Raw genomic sequence first — 26,635 nt, 5'->3', positions numbered from 1 at the left:
AGCCTAATCGCGCGCAGACCTCCAAGCTCAGAACGGTTGCATTGGTGACACCATGTGAGCTTGTATATCAGCTAACCCTAACGCGCAATACCGTTGTGCAATGAAGTATATATGTCTCGATAAGTGCCCACCCATGGGCATGGACTAGCCAACACATAAGGAGGTTAATGAACTGAAACGAGCACTCCCCAAAACAACAGGTTTGGGGATCTGTTGGGAATTGATTGTATGATACAGTCACCTGTGCATTTAGTCTGAATGTTTGTAAACAAAAATGGGTCTATAGTTCCAGTTAAATAAGGCTACAGTCTCCTTGGAAAGGTAGTCCTTGTCAAGGGGCCGCTGTGTGTATCATTGTATAGCCTGAGAGCAGACAGTACAAAAGACTTTCCCAGTCTCTCGCATCTTCGTCCTGGGTAGGCAAAACAGTCGTTTCCTCTATTACTCCAGTAACTGAAGATCTCCAGGTGGAGGGGGTGGGAGGATTTTTTCAAGATGGAGTCCAGCTTCCTAGCCGTTCGCACCCTGGCTACTTCCACCACCCCCTGCAAAGAGGACCCAACGACAGAGCCCGCTTTTCTCACCAGTCTGTTTAGGTTAAAGGTGTCACCCACTCTGTTGTTGCCACCCCAGCAGGTTATTAAAAAATCAAACCTCGGTTCGAAGTGAAGCGGTGGACAGATAAAACCTCTATTCTGAATGTATTTGTGGCTTACTACATTTTTTAAACCCTGAAGGCCAAATTATCATGTGAAGCTTGACCAATCCTCAAAGTATCCATTCATCTAACCGGGAGGGACATCGACATTTTGCTTTTTGAAAAAGCCTATTCATTCTGGACTGATATTTTACACGTACGGGACAGGAAAAACCTGTTCATTCTGGCCTGGAGTGACCATATATGGACATAAGGTAACATACTTTGTGTTTTTGAAAAACCCTGTTCATTCTGGACTGAGATCACCATATATGGTAATTAAACGGACATTCTGTTTTTGAAAAAGCCTGTTCATTCTGGACTGAAATGACCATATATGGGCGTGATACACACAAAGCCACTCATTGGAAGCGGTTTTCACCGCTTCAAAAAATAATAATAATAACACCATCTGTAGCATCCTATTGCACACACCAAACGATCTCAGTCTTCTCAGGAAGAACAGCCTGCTCTTCCCCTTACCACGTTGTCCGACCAGTCCAGTGAGCTGTTCAGGTGCACTCCTAGGAATTTGTAGTTGTCCACAAACTCCACCACCTCTCCATTTCTCTTGGATGTGCGGAAGTCCACCACCGTTTCCTTGGTCTTGCTAGCGTTGAGCCTGAGGTGGTTAGCTTCACTCCACTGCACAAAGTCCCTCACCACACCATCGTGCTCAGCCGTGTTGTTTCCCGAGATCCGACTGACCACCACGGTGTCATCTGAGAACTTCTGCAGATATCAGGTCTTGGAGTGAAGGCGTCTCCCTTGTCTCAAGGTCGCCTGAGAAGGCGCGCCTCCGTCATTTCTGCCGAAAACAAGTGCTCCGGCATTCTGGCGATTCTATACATGACAGCTAGGGGGAGAAAGCGTACAACTAAATGTGTCTACCGTGGACGCGTTTAGCTTGTTTGATGTGTCATGGGTTAGACGCAATGGGGGGCATCATCCGCAAGTCATACATCTGACGCATGTGGGTGAGAACGTGTAGCATATTATAACATGAACAGTAGAACTTCAATAATACTTCAATGCCCTTAAAGTATAATGAAACTAACCTCCATGCTTTGTTACATACAATCAGTGGTGTAAAGTAACTAAGTACATTTACTTAAGTACTGTACTTAAGTACAGTTTTGAGGTGTTTGTACTTTAGTATTTCAAATTTCCAAAACTTTTACTTAAAATAAATAAATTATACTATTGCAAAACGCACATTAATCCACTTTAGCCCAATTTGATATCTTAGCTATTTGAAAATAGCCGATCTAAAAGCTCACAAAGCATCGCGTTGTGAGCCTGTACAGCTGCTATTTTCAAACATGTTTGTACTATAAGTATATGCCAATACTTTTGTACTTTTACGTACTCAAGTGACATTTTAACCCTAGAGTCATACTTGGATTATTTGAGCAGACATTTACGTGAACGGATCGCGCACGCGAAACGCACGGGGAGACGATGTGTCGGCCGAAACCGCCACTCTAAGCCAATGCAGATGGAGGAATTCCGCTGGGGACTGTGGTGAGAATACAATGGGGATCGCCTGATGGTTATGGGGGATGAAGACCACGTGATATAGCGCTGAAGGTCTTGTAAAATGAATGCGGTTCAGATCATAATATAATACAAGAAATTTCACGGCTAATCTACCAACTAGCCATTCTATTTCGGCTGGCGAAGTGTTAAACACAGGCCTTTACTTGTCAATCAAACACCATTAACCTGTGTTACAAAATGGGACATCAAAGGCACATTCAGTCCACAAAATGAACAGCATTTAACTAGGTAACACAGATTTACATTATAGCATAAACGCACACAAACTTGGAAGGCATAAAGCACAACTTCTTAATAGATCATCTGTGTGACACTTCTGAGTGAGTTCTGACTGTCTGAACCAACTTGTGATGCAAACGCTGCTTGCACTGACAGATTTAAGAAGTGCTGATTACCCGCAGGTGCGAGCACGCACCAGACCTTGTTCACAGTCAGCCTTTTGTTCAATAAATGGTGGGGTAGGGTATTACTTTTATAATTATAATGATTTGTTAAATGTCCATCTTGATAAGGGCAAGGGATGTTGGGCAGGCAATTTAAAATGCTTTTTCTTTTTTTTTGCCAAAGGGCAGGTGCCCAAGCACCCAAAGCCCCCCCTGCTGCACGTGCCCAAGCACCCAAAGTCCCCCCTTCTGCCTGAGGAGGACAACCTGAAGACTGTTGAGCCAATAACAGCAGAGCTGCTGTTGGATAACTACAAGAGGAAAATTGCTGATGAGGGAAGGCTATTCTTGGATGAGTTTCAGGTGAGTTCATCCCCACTGGGCTCACTTTAGGTGAAGAGTAGCGTGGAAGTGGTACAATATTCTCCATGATACTGATACTGATGCCACTCACTAAGCCTTTATTTAATTTCAGAGCATCCCCAGAAACTTTTCTAGTCACTCATCAAAAGAGGCCAAGAAGACCTTTAATGCAGTCAAGAACCGCTATGTGGACATTCTGCCATGTGAGTAGCCAGCCAAGTTTCTACTGGCTTCATCTTTATAGGTAGAAGTAGCTACAGTTACTCAGCTCACTCATATGCAGTGGGGAAATCTTGCTCTTTCGACGTGTCATTCTTTCGACAACCAGCATCGGCAGGTTAGCTACTCGCGTCACAGTTACTGAGGTTAGGGTTAGGTTTAGGCATAGAGGTTAACATTCACCCGTGTCGGCAGGTTAGCTACGCACCCGCGTCGGCAGGTTAGCTTTTCACCAGGTTAACATTCACCCGCGTTGAAAGAATGGCCCGTCGAACAGATGCTATGTCGCAATATCGACACGCTCCCATATGCAGTATGCACACACATATACACACATGTCATGGTGTACGTATGTTTTTATTAGCGGGTGTGGACTACCACATTTAAACCCACTACAGTGAGTTGGTATTTAAAGGTTATATGACATTTACACTGTGTTTGTATCGTTCCAATTTACCATTTACCATTTACCTGTTACATTCCGCTGTGTATCATTCCATTTTTACCATTAACATTTATCACTGGTTGTGTTCCAAAAGCCGGGACAATTAACAGGAAAGTTCCTGAACTACGATACCTACAGGAGAACACAGAGAGAAAAAATCATGCCACGGCTCACTGGAGTGGAGTTTTCAATTTTAACATTTTAATACATGTTTTAAGGCTCAGGACAAATACTGTTATGATTGGTAAAAACAGCATGTTATAAGACTTTTAAGCTGGTCTTTGAAGCTTTTCCGAGGTCCACTTCTGTCCCGCTTCCCCTGACACAGCTCACTGTAGAAGACTGCTATCCTCCATTTGTGAGACATGCCCAGTCCAGCGCAGCTGACAAACCAGCAGGGTGGATTCCATGCTGGGTAACTGGGCTCTCTCCAGGACTTCCATGTACAACAGCCCTGTATACTTGGATTTTGGTGGTCAGCCGCAGTGAGCCCCACACCTGTTTGCGGAGCCTGCCAAATGCACTGTTTGCTTTGGATAGTCTATTGTCAAAGTCATCATTTGAAATTACACTGCCCAAGTAAGAAAACTGGTTCACTTCACTTAGACAGGTAGTGTCAATGGTGATGGAGGGTGGGTTGTACTACAGGGTGGTGGCTGGTAGAGTACTTCTGTTTTCTTGAGACTTATGGTGAGTCCATAAGCCTTTGCTGCTGCCGAGAAGCGGCAGCAAGGGCGAGATCCGAGAGTGTCCCAGTCCTAAGACGCATCCTTCCTTCACACCCTCAAACTAGTAGGGAAAAACCTGCTTGCAGCATCTCACCAGCGTCGCACCGTCTTCCCGTGAAGACGGGCATCCTCACGGGAGGACGGAGCGTCCGCAGGTTAGCTTTTCACCAGGTTAGCATCACTAGCGTCGAGCACCGAAAGCATCGGCAGGTTAGCATGTCACCAGCGTTAGTTTTACTGAGGTTAAGGTTAGGGTTAAGGTTAGGTTTAGGTGGTAGGTCCTCCCGTCCGGGATGTTAAACTGGGAGTCGGGGACTTAGCCAGTACGCCACTGACACCGGTGCCGAGCTGGGGCATTCGGACGGTATTAGCTGTGTACAAGTCCGCAGAGTGGTCTCATCCGCGGAGAGGACACATTCAATCCGCTCCACGGACGGGATGCGTAATTAGATACGGACGTGTCTAATTTGCATTCCGTCCACGGAGAAGACACGTCTAATTTGTGGGTGTACGCATCTGCGGACATGGACGGCGTCGGAGCTTGCCCTCCCTCAGAAGCGGCTCACAATGAGCTACAGTGCCTCCTCAGTGTGTGCTAAGAGGGCAGTCATCTGCAAAGAGTAGTTCTGTAATGTTTCTGTCAGTGGTTTTTGTCTTTGCCAGTAGCCGGCGTAGATTGAAAATACCACCATCAGTTCTGTATCTGATGTAAAGTTCTTCTGTTACACTTGCTGTAGCCTTTTGAAGCATCATGCTAAAAATATATGGCAAATAGGGTTGGTGCAAGCACACACCCTTGCTTCATCTTGTTGTTGATGGGGAAGGACTCTGAGATGCTGCCAGTGTGTTTGACCTGGCCTTTCTGCTCTATATGAAGTTATATGGTAAGGAACTTGTGGGGGCAGCAGAGTTTGTACATAATTTTGCAGAGGCTCTCCCTGCTGACCATATTGAAGGCCTATGTGAGGTCGATAAAGGCAGCATAAAGAACTGCTCCCGACATTTCTCCTGAATCTGCCTCAGGATGAAAACCATATCTGTGGTTCCCCTCCCAGCTGTAAAAGCGCAATGGCTTTCGGGGAGTATTTCTTTGGCAATAGTAGGTGTAATTCTTTCAAGAAGGACACTGGCCAGAATTGTTCCAGTGATTGAGAGCAGGGAGATACCATTAGTCAGACTTATCCCCTTTGTTTTTGTTTAGGGAGACAATCAGTGCATCTCGAAAGTCGTGGGGGATTGTACCCTTCTCCCAATAATGCTGTGAACAGGTCTGTGAGCCTGTGAAGAAGTGTGTCGCCCCCCCTGCTTGTAGACTTCTGCAGCAATCCCATCGCTTCCAGGTGCTTTGTGTGATCTTAATTTGCATATGGCAGAAGCAATTTCTTTCTGGGTTGGTGGTTTATCCAGTTCAGACCTTGTTTCAAGCTGTGATATCCTGTCCATCGATGTCTCTTGGACAATCCTCATGTCTTCAAAGAGGCAGTTGAAATGTTCAGCCCAACGGTTCATAATGGCTTCCTTATCTGTCAGAAGGGTTGAACAATCTGATGTCTTGAGTGGTGTTTATGTCTGGTGGCTGGGACCATATGCTGATTTTAGAGCTTCATAAAAAGGATCTTGTGTCACACATATCATCGTAAAGTTGTGTCTTCTCCGCAAGAGCCGTCCACAAGGATGTCGTCCAACATATGCCAGTGCTTGGAGCGTGGATGTCTCAAAGTGGTTTTATACCTGGCTTTTTGTTGGAACACTGTTGGAACACTCATAACTGTTTGTTATGATGGAACAAAGTTCCAGTAACACTCACCCATTGTTATTGCAGTTGCCAATCCCATGCCTTCATAGGACTCCTTTCCAGAGATCATGTTCTTGGCCAACTATTGCATTGAAGTCTCCCATTATTAGGAGTTTGTCTCTGCGATCAGCTGCCTTGATAAGCATTCCAAGATCATGATAAAATGCTTCCTTTGTCCCTGGATCAGCCTGTAAGGTGGGTGCATACACGTGAAGCATACATGATTATGGTGGCAAATTGGTTGTCTTGGATGGGTAGACGGAGGGACATCAGGCAGTCTGAGTGGCCAGTTGGAAGGCTTTGGAGTTTGCCAGCAATGGTGTTCTTAATCATAAAGCCAACACCGGAGAGCCGCCTCTCATCTTCGGCTTTTCCTGACTAGAAAAGAGTGAATCCTGCTCCGTGTTCTGTCAGGGATCCTTGTCCTGCGAAGCAAACTTCACTTAGGGCAGCAATGTCTATGTTAAGTTTGGCAAGCTCTCTTGCCACAATTGCAGAGCGTCTTTGTGGGCGGTTCTTGTAATCTGCATCGGTCATGGTCCGAATTTTCCAGCTTTTCTTTTTTGTTTTTAACCGCAAGTATAAGATGCCCGTTGACTGCGGTCAGCCAACTGGGTGGATTGAGGCAAGCTTTCTTCAGGTCACATTTTCTAGATCTGTCTCCATGTGGAGCAAGCAGTGATATCCCTGAATAGGGCTGCTTGGTCGCCTTTAGCCTGGGACTGCGTGGGCCCAGTTACCATGTGTGGCCACTGGGAGGCACTGTAGGAGTCTTGGTGGTGGAGAGGATGTTTACCGGCAGGAGGAGACTAAAGCCCTTATCAGAGTCTGCGGTGAAGAGCCTATCACCGCAAATTTTAGATGTAAAGCTATCCACCTAAAGTGAGAAAACAAGTGGAGGCCATCATAGTCAGTCACGGTCAAGTACTATCATAGCCCCATATAGAACCTCACCCGTCGCTGCATACTGGAGCACAACAGTATGCAGCGACGGGTGAGGTTCTATATGGGGCTAGTACTATCACATTAGAGATGTGTCTGGGTTTGCGGTGGAAAGCTCTTCACCGCGAGTAATGACGTAATGTTGTAGTTTTATGACTTAAAAAGACTACACCGCAGTGGATAGCTTATCACCACGGTGCCTACTATGATAGGGGCTTTACGCGCTCGGCTCCTTTTCACCCCCCAGCAGAGCATAGAATCAGCAGAACAGCAGCATGCAACATGCACAGTCACACACGACTACTACCAACTACTATTAACATTTGCTACTGCACAAGACGCATCACACGCACAGTGTGTGATCAAACACACACACACACACACACACACACACACACACACACACACACACACACACACACACGCACACACACACACACACACACACACACACACACACACACAGAATAATGTCTTTCTTTGTTGTCTCAGATGACTACAACCGTGTTCAGCTAGTAACAGGAAAACCAGGATGCGACTACATCAACGCCAGCTTCATTGATGTAAGAATAATTAAATTAACAAAAAAGAACAATAATTAAAGGTGGAGTTACAATTATAATTTATTATGCATTACAATGTGCGTATAAGACATTATAACACTCAGTGCTGGTCATCATGCATTATAAGCTCAGTGGAACAGCACATTAAACTACCTTAAAGGGATTTTTATTTTATTTTATTACTGACCCATGGATTTAATTTTTAGTTTTTGTCACATTCCTAAGCCAATAATTTGCTGAACAACAGCGGTTCCCTATGGAGACACAAAAGAAACTCTTTGTGTCTCCATAGGAACTGTTCCCATCAAATTATTATCTTGAAACAAAAAATAAAACATATCCATTAATTCAAGTCTCCATGGGGTGAGTAAGCGATTTTGAGGGTCAACTACTCCTTTAACTTGGTTCGTTATAAAGTGTCTTTGTTATAAGTTGTTATGGATAACTATTAATTATCAGTATTGTAAGTGCATTATAAATGTGGTTATAACATTTAGACCCAACCTTAATATCAAATCTTATGATTAATATTATTATAATTGTTTTCTTATTTATTTTACTACAGGGATTCAAGGAGAGTAAGAAGTACATTGCAGCTCAAGGTAAAGTATTGTTCCATATTCTTCATGCAGAAAAACAACTGCATGAACATGTTTCCATTTAATGGTAAATAAATATGTTTCATAGGACCCAAGGAGGAGACTGTGAGTGACTTCTGGAGAATGATGTGGGAGCAACAGTCTTCTCTCATTGTCATGGTGACACGTTGTGAAGAGTCTAATAAGGTTGGAACCACACTTTATTTAACTGATGGGCAATCACTCGTACACCATCATCTGTCTGAACATATATATGCAAAATAAAGCTTTGCATAATAGTCATTGCAAAATTGAAAGGTGCCATGAAAAGCTCAATTGACCTCCACCTCCCTGTTTAGAATGTGTTCTCCTACCACCTCAGTGTGAATATGTTAATGTTTATTAGCCATGTTTATAATTGTATATATAGGCCTTCTCCAGTGTAAGGTGACTGACTTTGCTTTATGACAGGTGTTTTGAATGTTCTTGATTGTATATTGACTGTCATGGATAATGAGGTTGGTTGGTTGTTCTCTGCCACAGATTAAGTGTGCCCAGTACTGGCCGTCCCCAGAGCGAGAGACAGAGCTCTATGAAGAGTTCATTGTCAAGCTGAAAGGAGAACACCACTGTCCTGATTACATAATTCGTCGACTCAGCCTGGCTAATGTGAGTTTGTGTGTGTGTGTGTGTGTGTGTGTGTGTGTGTGTGTGTGTGTGTGTGTGTGTGTGTGTGTGTGTGTGTGTGTGTGTGTGTGTGTGCGTGCGTGCGTGCGTGCGTGCATGTTTGTGCGTGCGTGCGTTTGTTTTTTAACATTCAATCTGGCGTCCCTATGTTGGGCTTGTCATTACAGGAGAAAGTTTCCTAAAATATTCAAAAAGAATATCTGATCTACAAGCTCACAAATGTGTAACAATTAGAAGCCATCGAGCGCTTGTTTCCGTTATTCGTCAAATGAAAAGTGGAGGACATACAGTAGGGCATAAGTGGTTCATCTGTGTGCAAGTGTTGATGTAATGCATGTCCCAATACATACGGTATGTGCATGTACAGAAGAGGGACAGCAGCTCTGAGAGGGAGGTGAGCCACATCCAGTTCATCAGCTGGCCAGACCGTGGTGCGCAAGAGCCTCGCCTCCTCCTGAAGCTCAGGAGGCGGGCCAACGCCTTCAACAACTTCTTCAGCGGACCTATTGTCATCCACGACAGGTAAATGACTGCATGAGGCTGTCTGTGAGTGAGTGAGTGAGTCAGTCAGTCCGTCACACTTTTGCCCTGCTCATATCTCCACAACCGTTGCCCCCATCCATGCCAAATTTTGCACACACACTCCTTGACTGCCAAACTACAACCTCCAAGGACCCCCAGAGCCCCAGGGACCCCCAGGTCCCTGGGGGACCCCCAGATGTAAAAAATGACCAAATGTGCTCACACGTCACACGTCACACTTTTTCCCTGCTTATATCTCCGCACCCGTTGACCCGATCCATGCCAGATTTTACACACACACTCCTTGCCTGCCAAACTACAACCTCCAAGGACCCCCGGAGCCCCAGGGACCCCCAGGTCCCCCAGATGTAAAAAATGACCAAATGTGCAAAAATGACCAAATGACCACCCCAACGGGGCTGCTCACGGGGAATTCCCAGGGACCACCGACTCCTGGTGCTCCAGAACGGATGCAAAAGTGGTGGCGCCCCCAGTGGAGGACCCCCTGCCACTGCAGCGCACATAAAATGCTGTAACTCGGGCTAGGAGCGTCCGGGAGAGCCGGGGCCGGTACCTATTCGTCCGCCAAGGCAACGCGGAGACCCCACCCCTCATTTCTCACATGGCCCTATTCTAGCGCCACCTTCAGGCCGATTTTTAAAACACATTTTGGGACACTGCTCCTACAGTTTTTGCCCTAAAATCACGAATATCACTACACAGCATGTCTACACTCATGTCATCAACATGGATCAGGAAGATTTTGGAAAAAACACATTTTTGCCCTATTTGTGGAGATAAGCCACCTACGGTCGCTTATCTCCCGATTAGGGAGTCTTACTGGTTAATTAAAGGTGACAATAAACGTGTGTGTGTGTGTGTGTGTGTGTGTGTGTGTGTGTGTGTGTGTGTGCGCGCACGCAGTGCGGGAGTAGGCAGAACAGGTACCTACATTGGCATTGATGCCCTGTTGGAGGGTCTGGAGTCAGAGGGGAGAGTTGATATTTATGGCTACATAGTCAGACTTCGCAGACAGAGATGCTTCATGGTTCAAGCAGAGGTATGTACTGTACCTAGACCACATGTTTTAATACTTTGTGTGATCTTGTGCAAGCATATATCTTTTGCAAGTTTGTCCATGTGTGTTAGGATCAGTGTGGCCATGTCTGCAATAATGCCATGTACCTGTGATAACTTTTGCAAATATGTTTGTCTTTATAAAATAGGGTTAAAATTTTGGTTTAAAATAATAATGCACATGCACACTCCGCCTCTTACATTGACAATCATATACAGTATATATACTTACCTCTATTTTCTTGCTGTATGCAGGCCCAGTACGTACTGATTCACCAGGCTATGATAGAGCACAACCAGTTTGGAGAGACAGAGGTTGCCTTGCCTGAGCTGCACAGCAGACTGGCAACACTAAAACACCAGTCCATCTGGTGTCCATCCATCCTTCTGAAGGAGGAGTTCCAGGTCAGGAGGCTTTCATTGTCTTATTTTCTTTATAGTCAGGGGATATTAATAAAACCTGGGAATACATTCCTTACCAAACAATTTCTTCGCCAATGTGTTCGTAAAGGTGTCTAGTAACATATCTAGCAAAGTTTGAAAATCAAAATCCCTAGGAGAATTCATTCAAAACGATGGTTTAGTGATGAGTCATCACTTTTCACAGTTGTATGGGGTCCATTTTTAGCCCAAGGAATGTTTTTCGTGCAAAACAAATGCTTGCAATGGATTCAGAATAATTAAAAACACCTATTTAGACCCCTCACATCCCACTTAAAGCATATTTTTTGGGAGTAATTCTTTCCCTTATAGTATAGTGTATATAGTAAGTGAATGACACCCAGAATTAACCTAGCTGTTAAAGATTCTCCTAGAGATTTTGAATTTCAAACTTTGTTAGATATGTTACTAGACACCTCTACAAACACAATTTTGAAGAAATCGTTCGGTAAGTAATTTATTCCAAGCTTTGACAGGTATTCTGATAATATTCCCTGACTATTAGTCCACACACCTACAGTGTGCCGCACCGCCAATCCAACCAATATGCCCATACCAACTGTGAGGTAGAGGTCTTCACGGGGGGCCCAACCCCGAAATTACCCAAGGACCCGAGAGACCCCTACCGGGTTTGGTCAGTGTTTTGTCATAGTCACTCGGAGCCGGGTCGGAATGGTTGCATCTCCCTTGGAACACGGCTGTCAATCATTATGTGTATTACCCGAGATGACCCGTACTATGTGTGTACTTTCTGCTTTTTAATGCAAACTGTAAAGCAATCTGGCGCGCTATAAGGAACAGACTACTGGAGTTCGGTTTAACGCGTGTGCTGTGTTTAGGCTGATCTAGGATCAGATCCATTAGCGGTGAGGCAGCGAGATGAATGGCTGTGTAACTGTGAGATGATGCTGGTCTAGGATCAGTTTAACAGCGGGAGGAAAATATCTTGGTGCAGGCGTAATGCATGCGTGATGCGTAGCTGATCCTGCTGCCAGGTTGATGAGAAAGCACCCGCGACCTCGTCAAAGTTAAACTTTGACAAACAAACCGAAAATGACTTACCTTGTTTCGATCTTAATATTATATTCTTCTGCTTGTCAATCAGTTAACAGCGCAAGCCGCACGGATGCAGTGAGTGAGGGATCTCGGTACATGAGGGTTTTAATAATGATTAAATGGTCGGTCTCTCGGAACCTCAGAAATAAAAGGATTTCGGTACAACATGTCACGGGTTACGGTCTGTAAAAACAAAATAAAGTCAGAATGGGATGGAATAGGACGAGACCGTTAAGGGGCCACTCGGGTTTGGTTTTGTAATTTGATTATTATTTCGGAACAGGTCTGAATTGGACAAAATTTGACGGTCCATTTAAATTTTGGGACAATCTTTTGGACCCGTGAAGGTCACAGTTACAGACCTGTAAGGGTCCATTTGGAACACTCTCAAGGAAGCCATAGGGTCTCTACTCTCTACACCCGACTTTGAGAACTACTGCTTTATATGGATCCCTCTTTAGGAAGGCTGCCTCTTCTTTTACTATATGAAATTGTCAGAAGGCTGGCATTGCACTAGTCCACCAGGGTGCCATGGCATTGGTCCAAAGGTTCATTAGTCCGAAGGTTCATTAGTCCGAAGGTTCATTAGTCCGAATTTGTTAAGAATACTATGCCTAACCCTAAACCTAACCTCGGTAACCCTAACTAAATTCGGACTAATGAACCTCCGGACTTATGGGCAGTCCCCCCTAAAAATAGACCCACATCCTCAATACCAAAGAAGACCTTCCTCAATAGTCACAAATGTTACATCTATTCTTAAGAGATGTTAAATATATTCAGTCAACGCACATTTATATACGGTGTGTGTTGATGTGTGGAACATGCAAATACAAGTAATGTTCCCCTCCACCTTACATATATGCCTGGTTCCCTTCCCTCCATTATTTATTTTACTCTGAGCGCCTTGTTCAATTTTCTTTTCCCTCTGTACTCAGTTTTCCCGTGCCTCATTTCAACCCCCCTTCATGTGAATATGAACATGAAATAAGAGTTTGTATTAATGCCTTTCTTCTGGTGTTCAATTCAGAGAGTCCCTCTGTTCAAGAACTGGAGGACCTTCAACACAGGGATCATCGAGGAGAACAAGAAGAGGAACCGCTTTCCTTCTGTCATACCATGTGAGTTAAGTGTCAATACATTTTAAAAAGATCTAGGCCTACTTATCAAATACAAGGGAGACCTGAACGCAACAGCACATATTCAAGGATATAAATCACCCTAAGTAAGATAGAGTTAGAGAGAGAGTGAGAGAGAGAGAATGACACAGAATATAAGGAATTGAAGAAACTTACAGGAGAACTAAAACCATCACAAAAATAGATGAATATCAATTCTCAACAAACTCATCGTCCATAATCTGAACAGCAGCTCATTGCCTATTGCTGTATAATGCGTTTAGGGATTGAAAGCAGAAATTACTCATGACAAAAGAGTCTAAATAAAATAACTCCAGCTACACTGTCTGTCATGTTTATGTTTAATATGACGCCATGAATACTGCATGTTTGCTGTCGGTTGGAAACCTTCTCATGTCCAAAAAAGTAACTTTTTGAGAAATGGAAAAAAGACCTGTATTCCAATGGATGCACTATAGTTATTATTTACTCACAAACCCTTGTTTTTACTTTTCAAATATTTATAAAACCCAATCCAACGCACCTCTCCTGCTATCAACGGTCAGTTCATTATCAACATATAGAATCACTTCCTTACATAATTATACATGATTGACTTTCAGACGACTTCAACAGAGTGCTGGTGAAGTTAGAAGATGAAAGCAGTCGCAATAGTGACAGCGATGGTGGTGATGACGACGATGACGAATATGAGGACACGTCTGATGAAGATGATGAGTCTACCAAATACATCAATGCCTCCCACATTGATGTATGACACATTAACGCTTTCTGTTGTCCCTTTTTTTGTCCCTAGAAAGGATTTTAGCACAGTCTTCAATGTAAGGATTACAATGGTTAGTGCTCTGACCATGTGGTTGCAATGTCTTCAGATGGAGCCATGTGTTGGGCATCTTTTTCCTCTCTACACTCATCTATCTAAAGAAGTAAAGCAAACATAATAATAAAGATAGATTTAAGACAAGATATAGGATACAACATAGGAGTCTGCTGAGTCTTTCAAAAACACAAGAACCAAATTCGCCCATTTCACGAAACCAGTTGAGATGATTGAGATAATATCCACTGTACGTCAGTGCACAGTATAGGTACAGTAGGCTCCAGAGTGTTTGAGGTGTTTGTCTTGTTCCATGCAGGGCTACTGGTGTCCCCGTGAGCTCATCGTGACCCAGGGACCCCTACCAAACACAGTGGCTGACTTCTGGATGATGGTTCACCAGAAAAAAGCTAAGACTATCATCATGCTCTCTGACTGCGCTGAGGGCGATAAGGTTTGTGTCTAGGTTACGACACGACTACACATTAAATGCTGATACATAGCAAAACAAGTGGTTCTATGGTTTGTATCTTAAAGGTGCTAATTGATTGATTGATTGATTAATTGAATATTGCTTTAGACAAAAATGTAGAACAGCACAAGTACAGTCAAAACAAAACATAAAAGTAGTACAGTACAAGTAGCCTACTGTCAAAACACCTAAAAAGAACACCCAAAAAAAGTCCTTGCGGTCTTTTTTCTGTTGAAGGTTCTTTCTTGGTATTCAATTCATCAACAAAAGTGCTTACAAATACAATCCAAGTGCAACAGTGCACCTTTGTCAAATGATGCTACAGTATATACTATATAGAACCATTACAACAACCATGTGTGTACATGTACACAAATGCAATTCCTCATTAAGATATTAACAGATGCGGACATACAGTAGTAAAAGTCTTTCAGAGGTAAACACTAGTTCAGAGTTACCTGTATGTCTATTATGTACAGAGTTGGGTGTTACACTACTTTGGTTGGTAATGAGTAATGTAATGACAATACTCCTCCAAATTGATTAATCACATTACTAGTTAGGGTCGTTTCACACTCTAATAAGGAACCTAACTAATTTCGGTTCGGGAGGGCTCCCCGACCCGAAATTATTTAGGTTCGGGGGGAGTTCATCCATACTTTCTTAACGGCTAGTGCCGAAGTCGCTTGTAAATATTGGAGGTCCGTGGCATGACAACGTTTGTGGCCGATGAATGAGCATTGCAGGGCGGATACATATTTGACTTGCCCTCGCGCTGCACGCTGAATGACTAGAGGTCCAGTGAGTAGCAGCTCCAGTAGGCAGCAGCACCAGCAGGGTCTCTTCTCTCTCTCTCTCTCTCTCTCTCTCTCTCTCTCTCTCTCACTCACACTCACAAATGCTCGATCGAGCTGTCAAAAACATTTAATTTACAACAAGCTCACATTATAGACGTGCCGCCTCCCTTGCTGCATGCAGTCACAACTCGTAGTGGAAAACCTATCAACACGGAACACTAGCAATTAGCAAAGTTGTGTTTAAGCACTTCTTTTGTCTTTAAAACGGTCGGCGACGCGTTAGCGATACACGCAGCAAAGCTGTGTGTGTGTGTGTGTGTGTGTGTGTGTGTGTGTGTGTGTGTGTGTGTGTGTGTGTGTCTCGCGCGCGCGCCTCCCAGCGAGAACCTGACAATGTATCCGCTCTGCGACGATCAATACACGGCCAGACAAGCATTGGAAGCCGGCGTGCCTCCCTCCCAAACGACCGCTGTTTCATTGGCTTCACAGCCGAGCATATGAACTTGGAGCCTGGATGAATGAATGAGAAGACACCGCTGAGTACCGAAATTAAGTCGGGAGGTCACAACATTTCGCCAGCACCGTGGAGCCGAATTTAGTCGGTTGACGCCCCCCCCCCCCCCCCCCCCCCCGAACCGGGGGATGCGAACCATATTTGGGTTCGCCTAGTGCCGAACCGAAATTAGTTAGGCTCCTTATAACGGTATGAATCGACCCTTATCAGTTTGACATTGTTTGAGCTGTTTCTGCTGCACGCAGAGTCAATCTCCTCATTGCAATTCATCGTTTTCACCTGCCGTGCTGACTGAATCATCTCCGCGAGGTTAGGTTGTCCACCCCTGGCCTGTAAAATTCATAGTAGCCAATTGGAATGAAATCTGCTCAAACTGACTAATCTGATATATGGATACAGAACCATATATAGGCTATATAATGTCAGTTGATGACCTTGTATGTCCATAAATAAATGAATAAACTCATGCGAGTACAATGTTTGAGCTGTTTTAGGTGCACAATGGGAGTCCTAAACTGCAACGAGGCCCCAGGGGCTCCTAAATAATTCAATTATTATCATTTATCATTATTTATTATCATTTTATTTCATTGAATATAATGTTGACAATGCATCTCAGGCAATGTTATATAGTAAAGCAAAAGTAATGTAACGAATAGTGTATCTAATTACTGTTTCCAGGGAGTAATCAAGTAATGTAAGGCATTACTTTTTTCAAAATTAATGTGTAGTGTGTAATGCATTACTTTTTTGAGTAACCAACTCTGATTATGTAGCAGATGCATAATTATGATTATAACAGTCTGCACTGTCTGTCTACGTGTAAATAATGAGTTAATTTAAGATCAAAACATATTGTACATCATTAACATTCACTACTTATAATGTGCACAGGAGATGTGTTCTGCTTACTGGGGAGAAGAGAAGCACACATTTGGGGAGATGGAGGTGGAGGTGACAGCCACAGATACCTCCCCAGCATACACCACCCGTACAATGCAGATACGTCACGTCAAGGTAACTGAGCACCACTCTGCACTGAGGTGGCTGCTATAAGCAAGCAACTACGTCAACCCTATATACTTTATTGACCAGAGTCATTTTTCTTCTATAAATGATCACGTAGGATTTTACTCTATACTTGGTAGTTGGCTTTGAACTTTATGGTTTATCTGGTTTAAACGTATACCATTGTGCTTGTTCTGTTTACATACTGTACATAGTAGGCTATGCATTTTGTTTAATCATGGAACAAGTCAGAACCGGGCCTGTATGCAAGCCACAATGATGCCCCCCCCCCCCCCCCCCCCCCCCCCCAACCCTAACCCGCTCGGCACAGTTAACACCTTCTAAGCCAAGGGGAGCCCCTTAATGTTAAAACCGTACTATATCGCACATCCCCCCAGGGACTCTCAGCCACGTCGCACATTCCCGGACTTTGTCTTTAAAACCGGAATAAAAGCTTTTGATCCGAAAATCGGCGATCGTCTAACCTTCCCTAGTCACCACTCGTGCACTGATGGCTCATGCAGACCGTGCATGAAGCAGAGGTGACGTCAGCGCCTCTCCTTCTCCAAGGCACCTTCCACCCATCCGTTTACTGTCTACACACTCGAGCTCCTCCTGCAGCCATGCTTGGGGCTATGCTAGCGAAACTTTTCAGGTCTGTTCTTCAGTCACACATGGACTATTTGCGGGGACATTTACGTGAAAGGATCGCGCACGCGAAACGCACGGGGACATCGACGATCGGCCAAAACCCCCATTCTATCCCAACGGAGATCGAGAAAATCATGGTGAGTTACTGGCCTGGGGGGAAAAAAAAAAGAAAAAACAGCGGCGCTGTTCAAGATGGAGGGGCTGCGGGGTCATGTTTATAAACATAATATTATGTCTCAGATCACAATACAATAATAGAAATTTCACGGCTAATCTACCAACCCCCATTCTATTTCGGACTGCAACGTGTTAATATGCATTTCCGCTCATGATTAAGCCATGCGTAAACAACGCACTGCTGAAGGCTAGCTGGATTGTGTTCACAAGTGATTGATTATGACATAGTGTGCACCATGGATACAGTTTTAAATGGGCCCGCCAGGAGGAGTCTGGTTTACGAGGCTAGGCCCGCCTGCCCCACCTAGAGGTCGGAGCACGCAAAGTGCGTCCACATCCTAATAAACTAAAGATGATAAGATCCATGTGATCTGACCATAGCTGACGGCCGGGCCCCCACGGTCCGCGGGCCGGTAAGCAGCCGCTTACTCAGCTTAACCGGACGCTCCGCCCCTGCGTTTAATATAATTTAGTTGCTTTGAGTTGCTCATCCTTCTAATACCCACTGACCACTGTCATCAACAGAGGAAAGAGTGCCGGCCGGTGAAGCAGTTCCACTTCCTGAAGTGGGCGGACAGAGAGCTGCCAGAGAACACAGAGGACTTGACAGACATGATGAAGCACATTAAGCAGAGCTGCGGCTATGGTCAGAGCAAGGCAGACAGGAGCACTCCTATAGTGATCCACTGCAGGTGAGCTCCGACACACGTGAGCTCCTCAAACATTTAACCCTGCAAGACCCGAATTAATTTCTACTGGCCAAAAAAATCAAAAAAAAAATCAGATGGTGTTGTAGGAGTCTTAATCACAGGAAAATGTAATGTTAAAAAATTAATAATGTTTTTGTAAGATTTGATAGCCATAAATCATGCTCTAATTTGCATTTTGGGGATATTTTTCACAATAATAACATATGTACATGTTCTAGACATTCTAAAAAAAAATATTACAGGCATTTTACTTATGTTTTTGTGAGGAATGGCTTCAGTTAAAAAGTGAGATGTTGTTCGTCCAGACGCTGGAATGTCAACTTCTCTGGGAGGTGTGAATGTCAGTCTCTGTGGGGGGTATTTATATGCAAATATCGTGGCCAATAGCATTGTAATACTAAACAATAGGATTTAATGGTGATGTTAATGTGAAAAAAGAACAGGAAAACTAATTATTACATTTTTTAAAAAATGATTTAAAAAACGTTGCCAAAAAGCAACGCTGGGCCTTGCAGGGTTAAACTCCAGACCCAAAAGAGAAATCTGATGTGTCCCTTTGACCAAACCTAATGAAAACAGTTGATCTACAAGCTACACCGTTGTAGATGTACTGTTTTCATTACTTCTTAAAATATATTTTTTCTTATTTATTTATTTTTGAAAGCTAGTGATCCGGGGACCACCAGTGGTCTTTGAAGAGATGCCAGGTGGTCCCCAGCTAAATGATAGAGAGTTGGTAACCAAATGGGCCCTTATAGATCTTTATTTCTTGAGAGTACACTCTCAAAGGTTTTAGGCTCTCAATAGTTAAATTATTGTTAAAATTGTGCATTACTTGATTTACACAATTAGAAAATGTAGAAAAAGTTTTATTTTGATCAATGTTTGCCTGTTATCTCTCCTATGGTGCCATATCAATTCAGCATGGAATCGTGGACAAAATCTTATCCAACAATAGCGAAATATTCTACGTTTTGGGTCTGAGAGGCTAAATCTCATTAAATGGTGGCCCGTGGCTCAAATGCTGCATAAGTAATGGATCTTAATATGAAAAAGGTTGAAAAGCACTGTTCTTAGCAGCCCATAAAGCTATGTGTGTGCCGCACTTCCCTCTTCCCCTCATACTGTATCCTCAATACTGAGAGAAGAAACCTTGACCCTTGTTTGACAATTGAGCTTTTTAATCATGAATAAAAGGTAAACGATTTAGTGGCTTTCTGTTGTGTTGCGTGGTTCTCCTCAGTGACGGCTCGTCCCGTTCCGGAGTGTTCTGTGCGCTGTGGAACCTGATGGACAGCGCAGAGACGGAGAAGCTGGTGGACGTGTTCCAGGTGGTCAAGACCCTGCGCAAAGCAAGGCTGGGCATGATCAGCAGCCCGGTAAGACACACATGAAATTAAACTTTTTTTTGACTCAGGGCACCCCTATAAATAACTTTTTCATCCACGGCACCCCTGAATTACATTGTTAAGTCTTCATCTCACACGACGTAAATATGCACATCTTTCCACCTGAGATACGGTATAGGCTATGTCACAAATGAAATGAAAATAACTTTATACTTGACGTTTAACCACTTGAACACCAGCATCCCTATTTTGGGGGGAATCGGAAATAGACAATTTACAATGTCACAAGGTGTCACAAGGTGTCACAAGGTGGCGCGTTGTGAGCTTGTGGTGATGAGAGCAATAGACCTTATTCACACCGCGGCCGTCTTGGATCACATGGCCACATCGGGTGGCAGCCTGCATTACAAACCATTGTAAACAATGGAGCGATGGTCCCAAAATATGAGTTCTGTTCAACCAATTTCTTTTGACCAAATTGACAAATGGGCAGATGACAACATCAACGTCCCCAAAAGGATTAAATAGAAGGGCTACTGTAACTGGATTGATTAAATCCACTGTAATGATATTCAAGGTAAGTTTGGTTGCAACCTTACTGTGTACAAAGACTTGCTATCTGTGCAGTGCTTGTTCCGCCATCATATTAACTATTTGTTGTTAAATTGTTCCTGATTAATATGCCAAAATCACGATACAGTAAGTTAATATGATGGCAGAGCAAGCACTAGTGTGCACAGATACTGTAGCAAGCCTTTGCACAGAATAACATTGCAACCTGACTACCATGAATATTGTGGATGCAGATTCTTTTGAATCCTTTTGGGGATGTTGATGTTGTCATCTGCCCATTTGTCGATCTGGTCAAAAGAAATTAGTTGAACAGAACTCATATTTTGGGACCATCGCTCCATTGTTTCCAATGGTTTGTAATGCAGGCTGCCACCCGATGTGGTCATGTGATCCAAGATGGCTGCAGTGTGAATAAGGTCTATGGGTGTGGGGACAGCGAGTGATGGCACACGTGGGCATGGGTACATGTGTGATTGGTCTTTTGAAAATATATCATTGGGCAGAATTGTTAGGTGGATTTGCTGAAACACTACTCTACACTCACTCGCTGTCCATCACCCCCTTATATTATACCTCTATGCTGTCACCAGTCCCCGCTCCAGCGCCATCTTTGTTACCCATACTTGATGAAGTGGAGCAGAGGTAAAAGTATTGAAACTTGGAAAAAGTTCAGTAAATGTACTTTACTTTCCACCACTGGTAGTCAGAGATTTAAAACACTATATTGGATTAACTCTGGTTCTGTGTCAGTGTGTTTATTTATGTGATGTGGATGGTAATGTTTACTACTTTAAATAGATTTCAGTCATTGATGTACACGCCTCTCTATATCCCTCACAGGCGCAGTACCAGTTATTGTATGATGCAGTAGATAGGGCCTATCCACTTCAAGATGGGGAAGTATCAGCAACGGCTGCTATCTCCAATCCATACCAACGCCACCTCCAATGAGCAGGTGGCAACAGAGACCAAGCCCAGCTGAGCAGGAAAACAGCAAGGCCAGTCTCGACCAACAGGTGGCAGCAGAGACCAAGTACTGTACAGCACAGATATAAAAAGCTAGATACCTCATCTGCAGCTGCAGTTCATTGGCGCAGACTGGTAAAACAGGACTGGTGGAAGTGCAGAACTGAGGAAGGCACTCTGCCCCTTGCAGTGGGAAAGAGGGAGTCCCGCATCTGATTGGCCTACCGAGCATCCCATTCTGTGACGCACAAGGAAGTGTTCTTCAGAATTTCCGGAAGCTTGCCAGTCCTCTTTTACCAACGACCCAGAGCCGGAGGAGGCATCTACCTTTTTATGTCTATGCTGTACAGCTGTACAGGTAAACGGCAAGACCAGTGTCAACCAGCGGGTGGCAGCAGAGGCCAAGCCAGCTGAGAAGGAAAACAGCAGCACCTCTCCTGACCAGCATCTGGCAGCATCTGAGAGCACCCCATTGGTAGATGGAGAGAATGAAGCAAAAAAAAGAAACGTGTATTTTATCTATTGGATCATCAAAATCGATTTTTAAAAGCCTTTTATCATCAATTAAAATGTTCCCTTTAATATTGTGTAAAACGTACATACAGTTTATCTTTATAACAGAAATGATATTTTTTTTCTTTTTTTTTTTTACACTATTTTGTCAATTTGTTCATGTCGCTCATGGCCGCTAAGGAGAGTGGACTTCAGATATGACTACTCAAAATGCAAAATAAACCATACATTATGCTATTCACATAAAACCAGCAAATGCTGGTCGTGTTTATTTGTATTCTTTTTTTAATAGATACAATGATGTTCAGTGAGTCCCACAAAAATTCAACGAGTCATGTCATTTTTGACAAAGTGCAGCATTTAACTCACTAGTTCCCAAACAGTGGGTCGGGTCCCATTTGTGGGTCAAGGACACATTTGTATGGGTCCCTTAATTTTGGTTTCCTATATTTTGTTTTTAATTATTATAAAAAGAAAATCTAATTTTCATGAATAAAAACAAACAATTAATTTCATTAATAAATAAAAAAAAGCAAATTTAAGCAATTCTATAAATTAGAAAACAAATGCAAGAATTCGTGAAAATAGCCGGTTTACAAGCTCACAGTGCGAAGCGACGCGATGTGAGCATGTAGATCTGCTGTTTCCACTATTGACGCGTTTTGAGCATGTAGATCTGCTGTTTACACTATTTTGGGTCCCAGCCAAAATGTCTAATTTCTCTTTTGGGTCTTGAGCTAAAAAGTTTGGGAACCACTGATTTAACTTGTGTTAACCCTAACCTTGTAATATTTGCAGTATATGCAGACATAGTACAGTGCAAAGTGTATGCAAAATGAAATAGCACCTAAATAAATAAATAAAGTAAAATAAAATAAAGACCAGTGGAGTAAAGTAACTAAGTACATTTATTTAAGTACTGTACTGAGTTATTTGTACTTTACTTGAGTAAATCCAATTTCCAATACTTTTACTTCTACTCCGCTACATCTCGGATCCAAACTTTTACTCCACTACATTTATTTCAAAAGTTTAGTTATTAGTTACTTTGTAGACACTTTGCATACAACATACATTATACCACTTCAGCTCTAGCCTGTATACATTTTGGCCATTTGGATATAGCTCACATTGTGAGCTTGTAGATCTGCTATTTAAAAAGAAAAGTATACATTTGATAGCCAGGTGTGTCGTGCAGTACACATATTTTTGTTACAAAACTCCTATCCCTAGACCAAGGGTTACACCTGTAACAATTGAATCAAAGCATTTGCCATTGACTGTGCAACTGAAGGGGCCTTTCACCCGAATGAGTATTCATGTGCTTTTTCAGATTACCAAACTGACTGAAGTCTCTGCCGCAAAGTGTACAACTAAAGGGTTTTTCTCCAGTGTGAATCCTCATGTGATTTTTCAGATTACTTTTTTGACTAAAGCCTTTGCCGCAAACAGTGCACGCATAGGGTTTTTCCCCAGTATGAGTCCTTGTGTGGATCTTCAAATCACTCATTTGACTAAAGCCTTTGCCACACACGGTGCACCTAAACGGTCTCTCCCCTGTATGAGACCTCACGTGCACTTTCAGTTCATTGGTGCTCACACAGCCTTTGCCACAGAATGTACAACGAAAGGGCATTTCCCCCGTATGAGTCATCATGTGAGTCCTCAGAGAACTGGCATAATTAAAGTGTTTGCCACAATGTGTACAAGTACAAGGTTTCTTTCTCGTGGATGTATGTTGTGATGACGGCGTCGGGTCTCGGGCCAACGTGTTGATCAAAGACAATCCTTGTCCTTCCACATGTTGTGTCTCGTGTGAATTCAGTGTGTTAGCGGACTGATCTGATTTCCTGGTCTCCTTCCACTCGTCACTGTCTACAGTGTCAAGTACAGAACGGTGATAAGGGAGGAGCTGGCCATCACTACTTGGTTGTGATTTTCCACAGTGCTGTACATCGATGTGTGTTTGCATGTGTCCAGTTGAGGTGCTGCTGGTTAGAGGCTCTGTCTGTCTGTTGTCATAATCATCATGTTCACTTTTCACTGATAGCAATGTCACCGTTGACCCATCACTCTCTTCTGGGCTTCGAGGGAGCTCCTCCTGTTCCTCTTTAATCTGTGGAGGCTCTGGTTCCTCCTGGACCAAAATGAGGCTCCTCTCATGTGCAGGGGAAACCTCCTTACACGCAGGGAGGTGCAGGTGGTCTAGGAAAAAAGAACAAATCAGAAACAAACTATTCAATGCTTGAATGAATTTTTTCCCCATCTAGCGTTTGCTCTGTTTTGTAGCAGTGGTAGTTGGAGGAACTTTGGCTGAATTGTAATGTCAATTAAGTAGGGCCGTCACAATTATTACATAATCGTCTAATCACAATTATTTGACATAATCAGTTATTTTGTGATAATCGTCATAATTGTTTAAAGATGTTTATTATGTTCAAACATTTAAAATAGTGGAAATAGCAGATCTACAAGCTCCCACTAGCAATGTTATTTTTTAAGTATAACATTTCCAAATATGTCAGTCATTTCTTTGTATATTTAAGTTATGTGTCATGATTGCCATGTGCAACGTCAAAGCCTAAAAGCCAAACAGAAATATAATTGTCAACAAATACACAATTAAATCGTTAATCACAATTATTTGGGTGACAATTAATCGACATGTAAAACGTCATAATCGTGACAGCCCTACTTGAATGTAATTTTTTCCCATGCAGTGTTTGCTCTGTTTTGTAGCAGTGGTACCGGTAGTTGGAGGAACTTTGGCTGGATTTGAATATCAAAACTAGAATACATGAAAGTTTAACTTTTCAAATTATAAAACTGACTTTGTTTCTCCCTACATTTTAGAATTATAGTACAATACAAGAAATGATTGTAGTTAATTACTGTATTCCTATAAATTTACAACAATACTGCAGATTCTTTGTAAATTACTCTATATTTACAGTAATGTACAGTATGTCCGGCATTTGATGATTAATGTCAATGTAGTACTACTACTACTACTACTACTACTACAACATGCACTACTATTAATACTAATAATAATAATTATTAACAATAGTATTATAACCACAGCAATAACAAATGGAAAGTAGTCATTATGCATTTATTTATTCAAAAGAAACCAATGAAACATGTCAACATATCACCAGTGAAACACAGGCAAAACTCAAATTAGATCATTAATGACTGACTATTTACTATTTACTTACTCTTTTCTTTTTAGTTTTAATCGTTATCTCAATATGACAAGTTTGTTATTGTTAATCAAACAATCAAGATGAAGATAAACAATACGAAAATAACTTTTTTTTAACAGATGGTTACAGAACTGTGGAAAACCTTTTTTTTAACATCCACTTGCCATTGAAGTACTAGTCTCATATACATAATTTGCTGTGATAAAAAAAAAAAGAAGAAAAAAAAATCAAAAAATGATATTTAGGGTCTTGAGCTTAACAGTTTGGGAACCACAGTTGTATAGAGCAAGCTGAGCCATCCCTGACTGGAGTGATAACGTTCACACACAGGAAGCTACGCCCTTCTTTGTCCGTGGTACTAGTTCCTTTTCAAATTGCTCAAATTGCACTGCAGCTGAAAGTTCACACAAAGTTCCTCCTGAAGTCGCTGAGCTGCTTTATGAGTGCGGCGACATGCGGGTTCACCGGTGTCAACTTCTTTTTGACCATCTCATTCTCCCTGCCCTTTTTGCCTTGCTCCATCGTCACCTGGCCTGCTCCTGTGCCACCCTCAGGACTGACGTCAACGCAGCTTCTGAAAACAGAACACCACAAAATGATTCTTCTTTCAGGTGGCGTCAATTTACCAATGCAACTTGATCAGTACAATGTAGTGGTGAAGAATATTGAATCGTCATATTATGTCTATCAAGTATACCATTTTTTTTTGTTGGCATTTAGCACACAGAGCAACTAACAGTGTAGTTAGTGCCTCAGTAATCTAGGATCATAGGTAAACTAAGAAACTAAACAGTGTGTGTGTGTGTGTGTGTGTGTGTGTGTGTGTGTGTGTGTGTAAGACGCCTCAGGGCGACAAGAGACCTCGCCCTAAAGGGAGAGGTCGCGCCACAGCGATGTGGACATCAGGCATGTGGACATCAGGGATTGTTCCCCTGGCATCACAGGGATCTCCATATCCCTTATATGGGTATAAAAGGGATTTGTTCCCCCTGGCATCACAGGGATCTCTCTAACAGGTCACAGAACTCCATATATGGGCATAAAAGGGATTCTGTAAGTGTGACATCGCAGTGAAGCCAGAGGAAGGAGACCAGGGAAATGTCAGAGACCATAGACTGTAAAAATGTGTACACGTCTACACGGGCAAGCTGTGACGTTTCTCATAGTAAACTGCGACCTTAGGTAGCAATACATAAAGGATATAGGAAACTATTAGGATGTTAACATTTTAGTCTTTTTTATTTGGTTGATGAAATTGTCACTATAGTTAGTCTTGGTCATCATAGCTTAGTTTTAGTTTATCACACTTAGTTTCCATTTACTTTTCGTCGGTGAAAAAAAAGGTGGACAAAATTAACACTGATGTGTGGAAAAAGCTCCAACCTCTGAATGAATTCCAGGGTGCACGCTGCGTCGTGCTGGTACTGCAGGTTGAAACAGTAGTAGGAAGCAAACACCACAGCAAGTCCTTCCAGAAAGGACGTCCCTTCAACCAACACCTGCTTTTCTATGCTCAGCATCCAGCGCTGGTTTGACTCATTGGTCATTTGACCTGACCAGAAATAAAGCAGACAGACAGAAATTACAGATTAGTAAAATAGCACAACCTCAACCTTTTTCATAGATTCCATATACATCGTTTGACAGCACAATCATCATTGTATTTTGCATTCCAGTCAATTTG

General features: G+C 42.8%; 1 protein-coding gene across 1 annotated transcript; it reads left to right on the top strand.

Annotated features, from left to right (window-relative positions):
* Window positions 1-1,668: 1,668 nt before the first annotated feature.
* Window positions 1,669-23,588, top strand: LOC308295405 (receptor-type tyrosine-protein phosphatase C-like; the record flags this gene model as incomplete). Its single annotated transcript, XM_080738460.1, has 18 exons — window positions 1,669-1,674; window positions 2,830-3,003; window positions 3,116-3,206; window positions 7,625-7,695; window positions 8,261-8,297; window positions 8,383-8,480; window positions 8,817-8,942; window positions 9,331-9,482; window positions 10,407-10,542; window positions 10,815-10,964; window positions 13,087-13,177; window positions 13,798-13,946; window positions 14,332-14,466; window positions 16,690-16,812; window positions 18,157-18,323; window positions 19,585-19,720; window positions 21,588-21,704; window positions 23,568-23,588. The coding sequence occupies 18 exons, from the start codon at window positions 1,669-1,671 to the stop codon at window positions 23,586-23,588; spliced, it is 1,980 nt and encodes a 659-aa protein (XP_080594586.1).
* Window positions 23,589-26,635: the final 3,047 nt, after the last annotated feature.

This window comes from Nannobrachium achirus (assembly GCF_963921795.1).
Source record: "Nannobrachium achirus genome assembly, chromosome: 12".
NCBI lineage: Eukaryota > Metazoa > Chordata > Actinopteri > Myctophiformes > Myctophidae > Nannobrachium > Nannobrachium achirus.
This window is presented reverse-complemented; position numbering and strand designations above follow the sequence as displayed.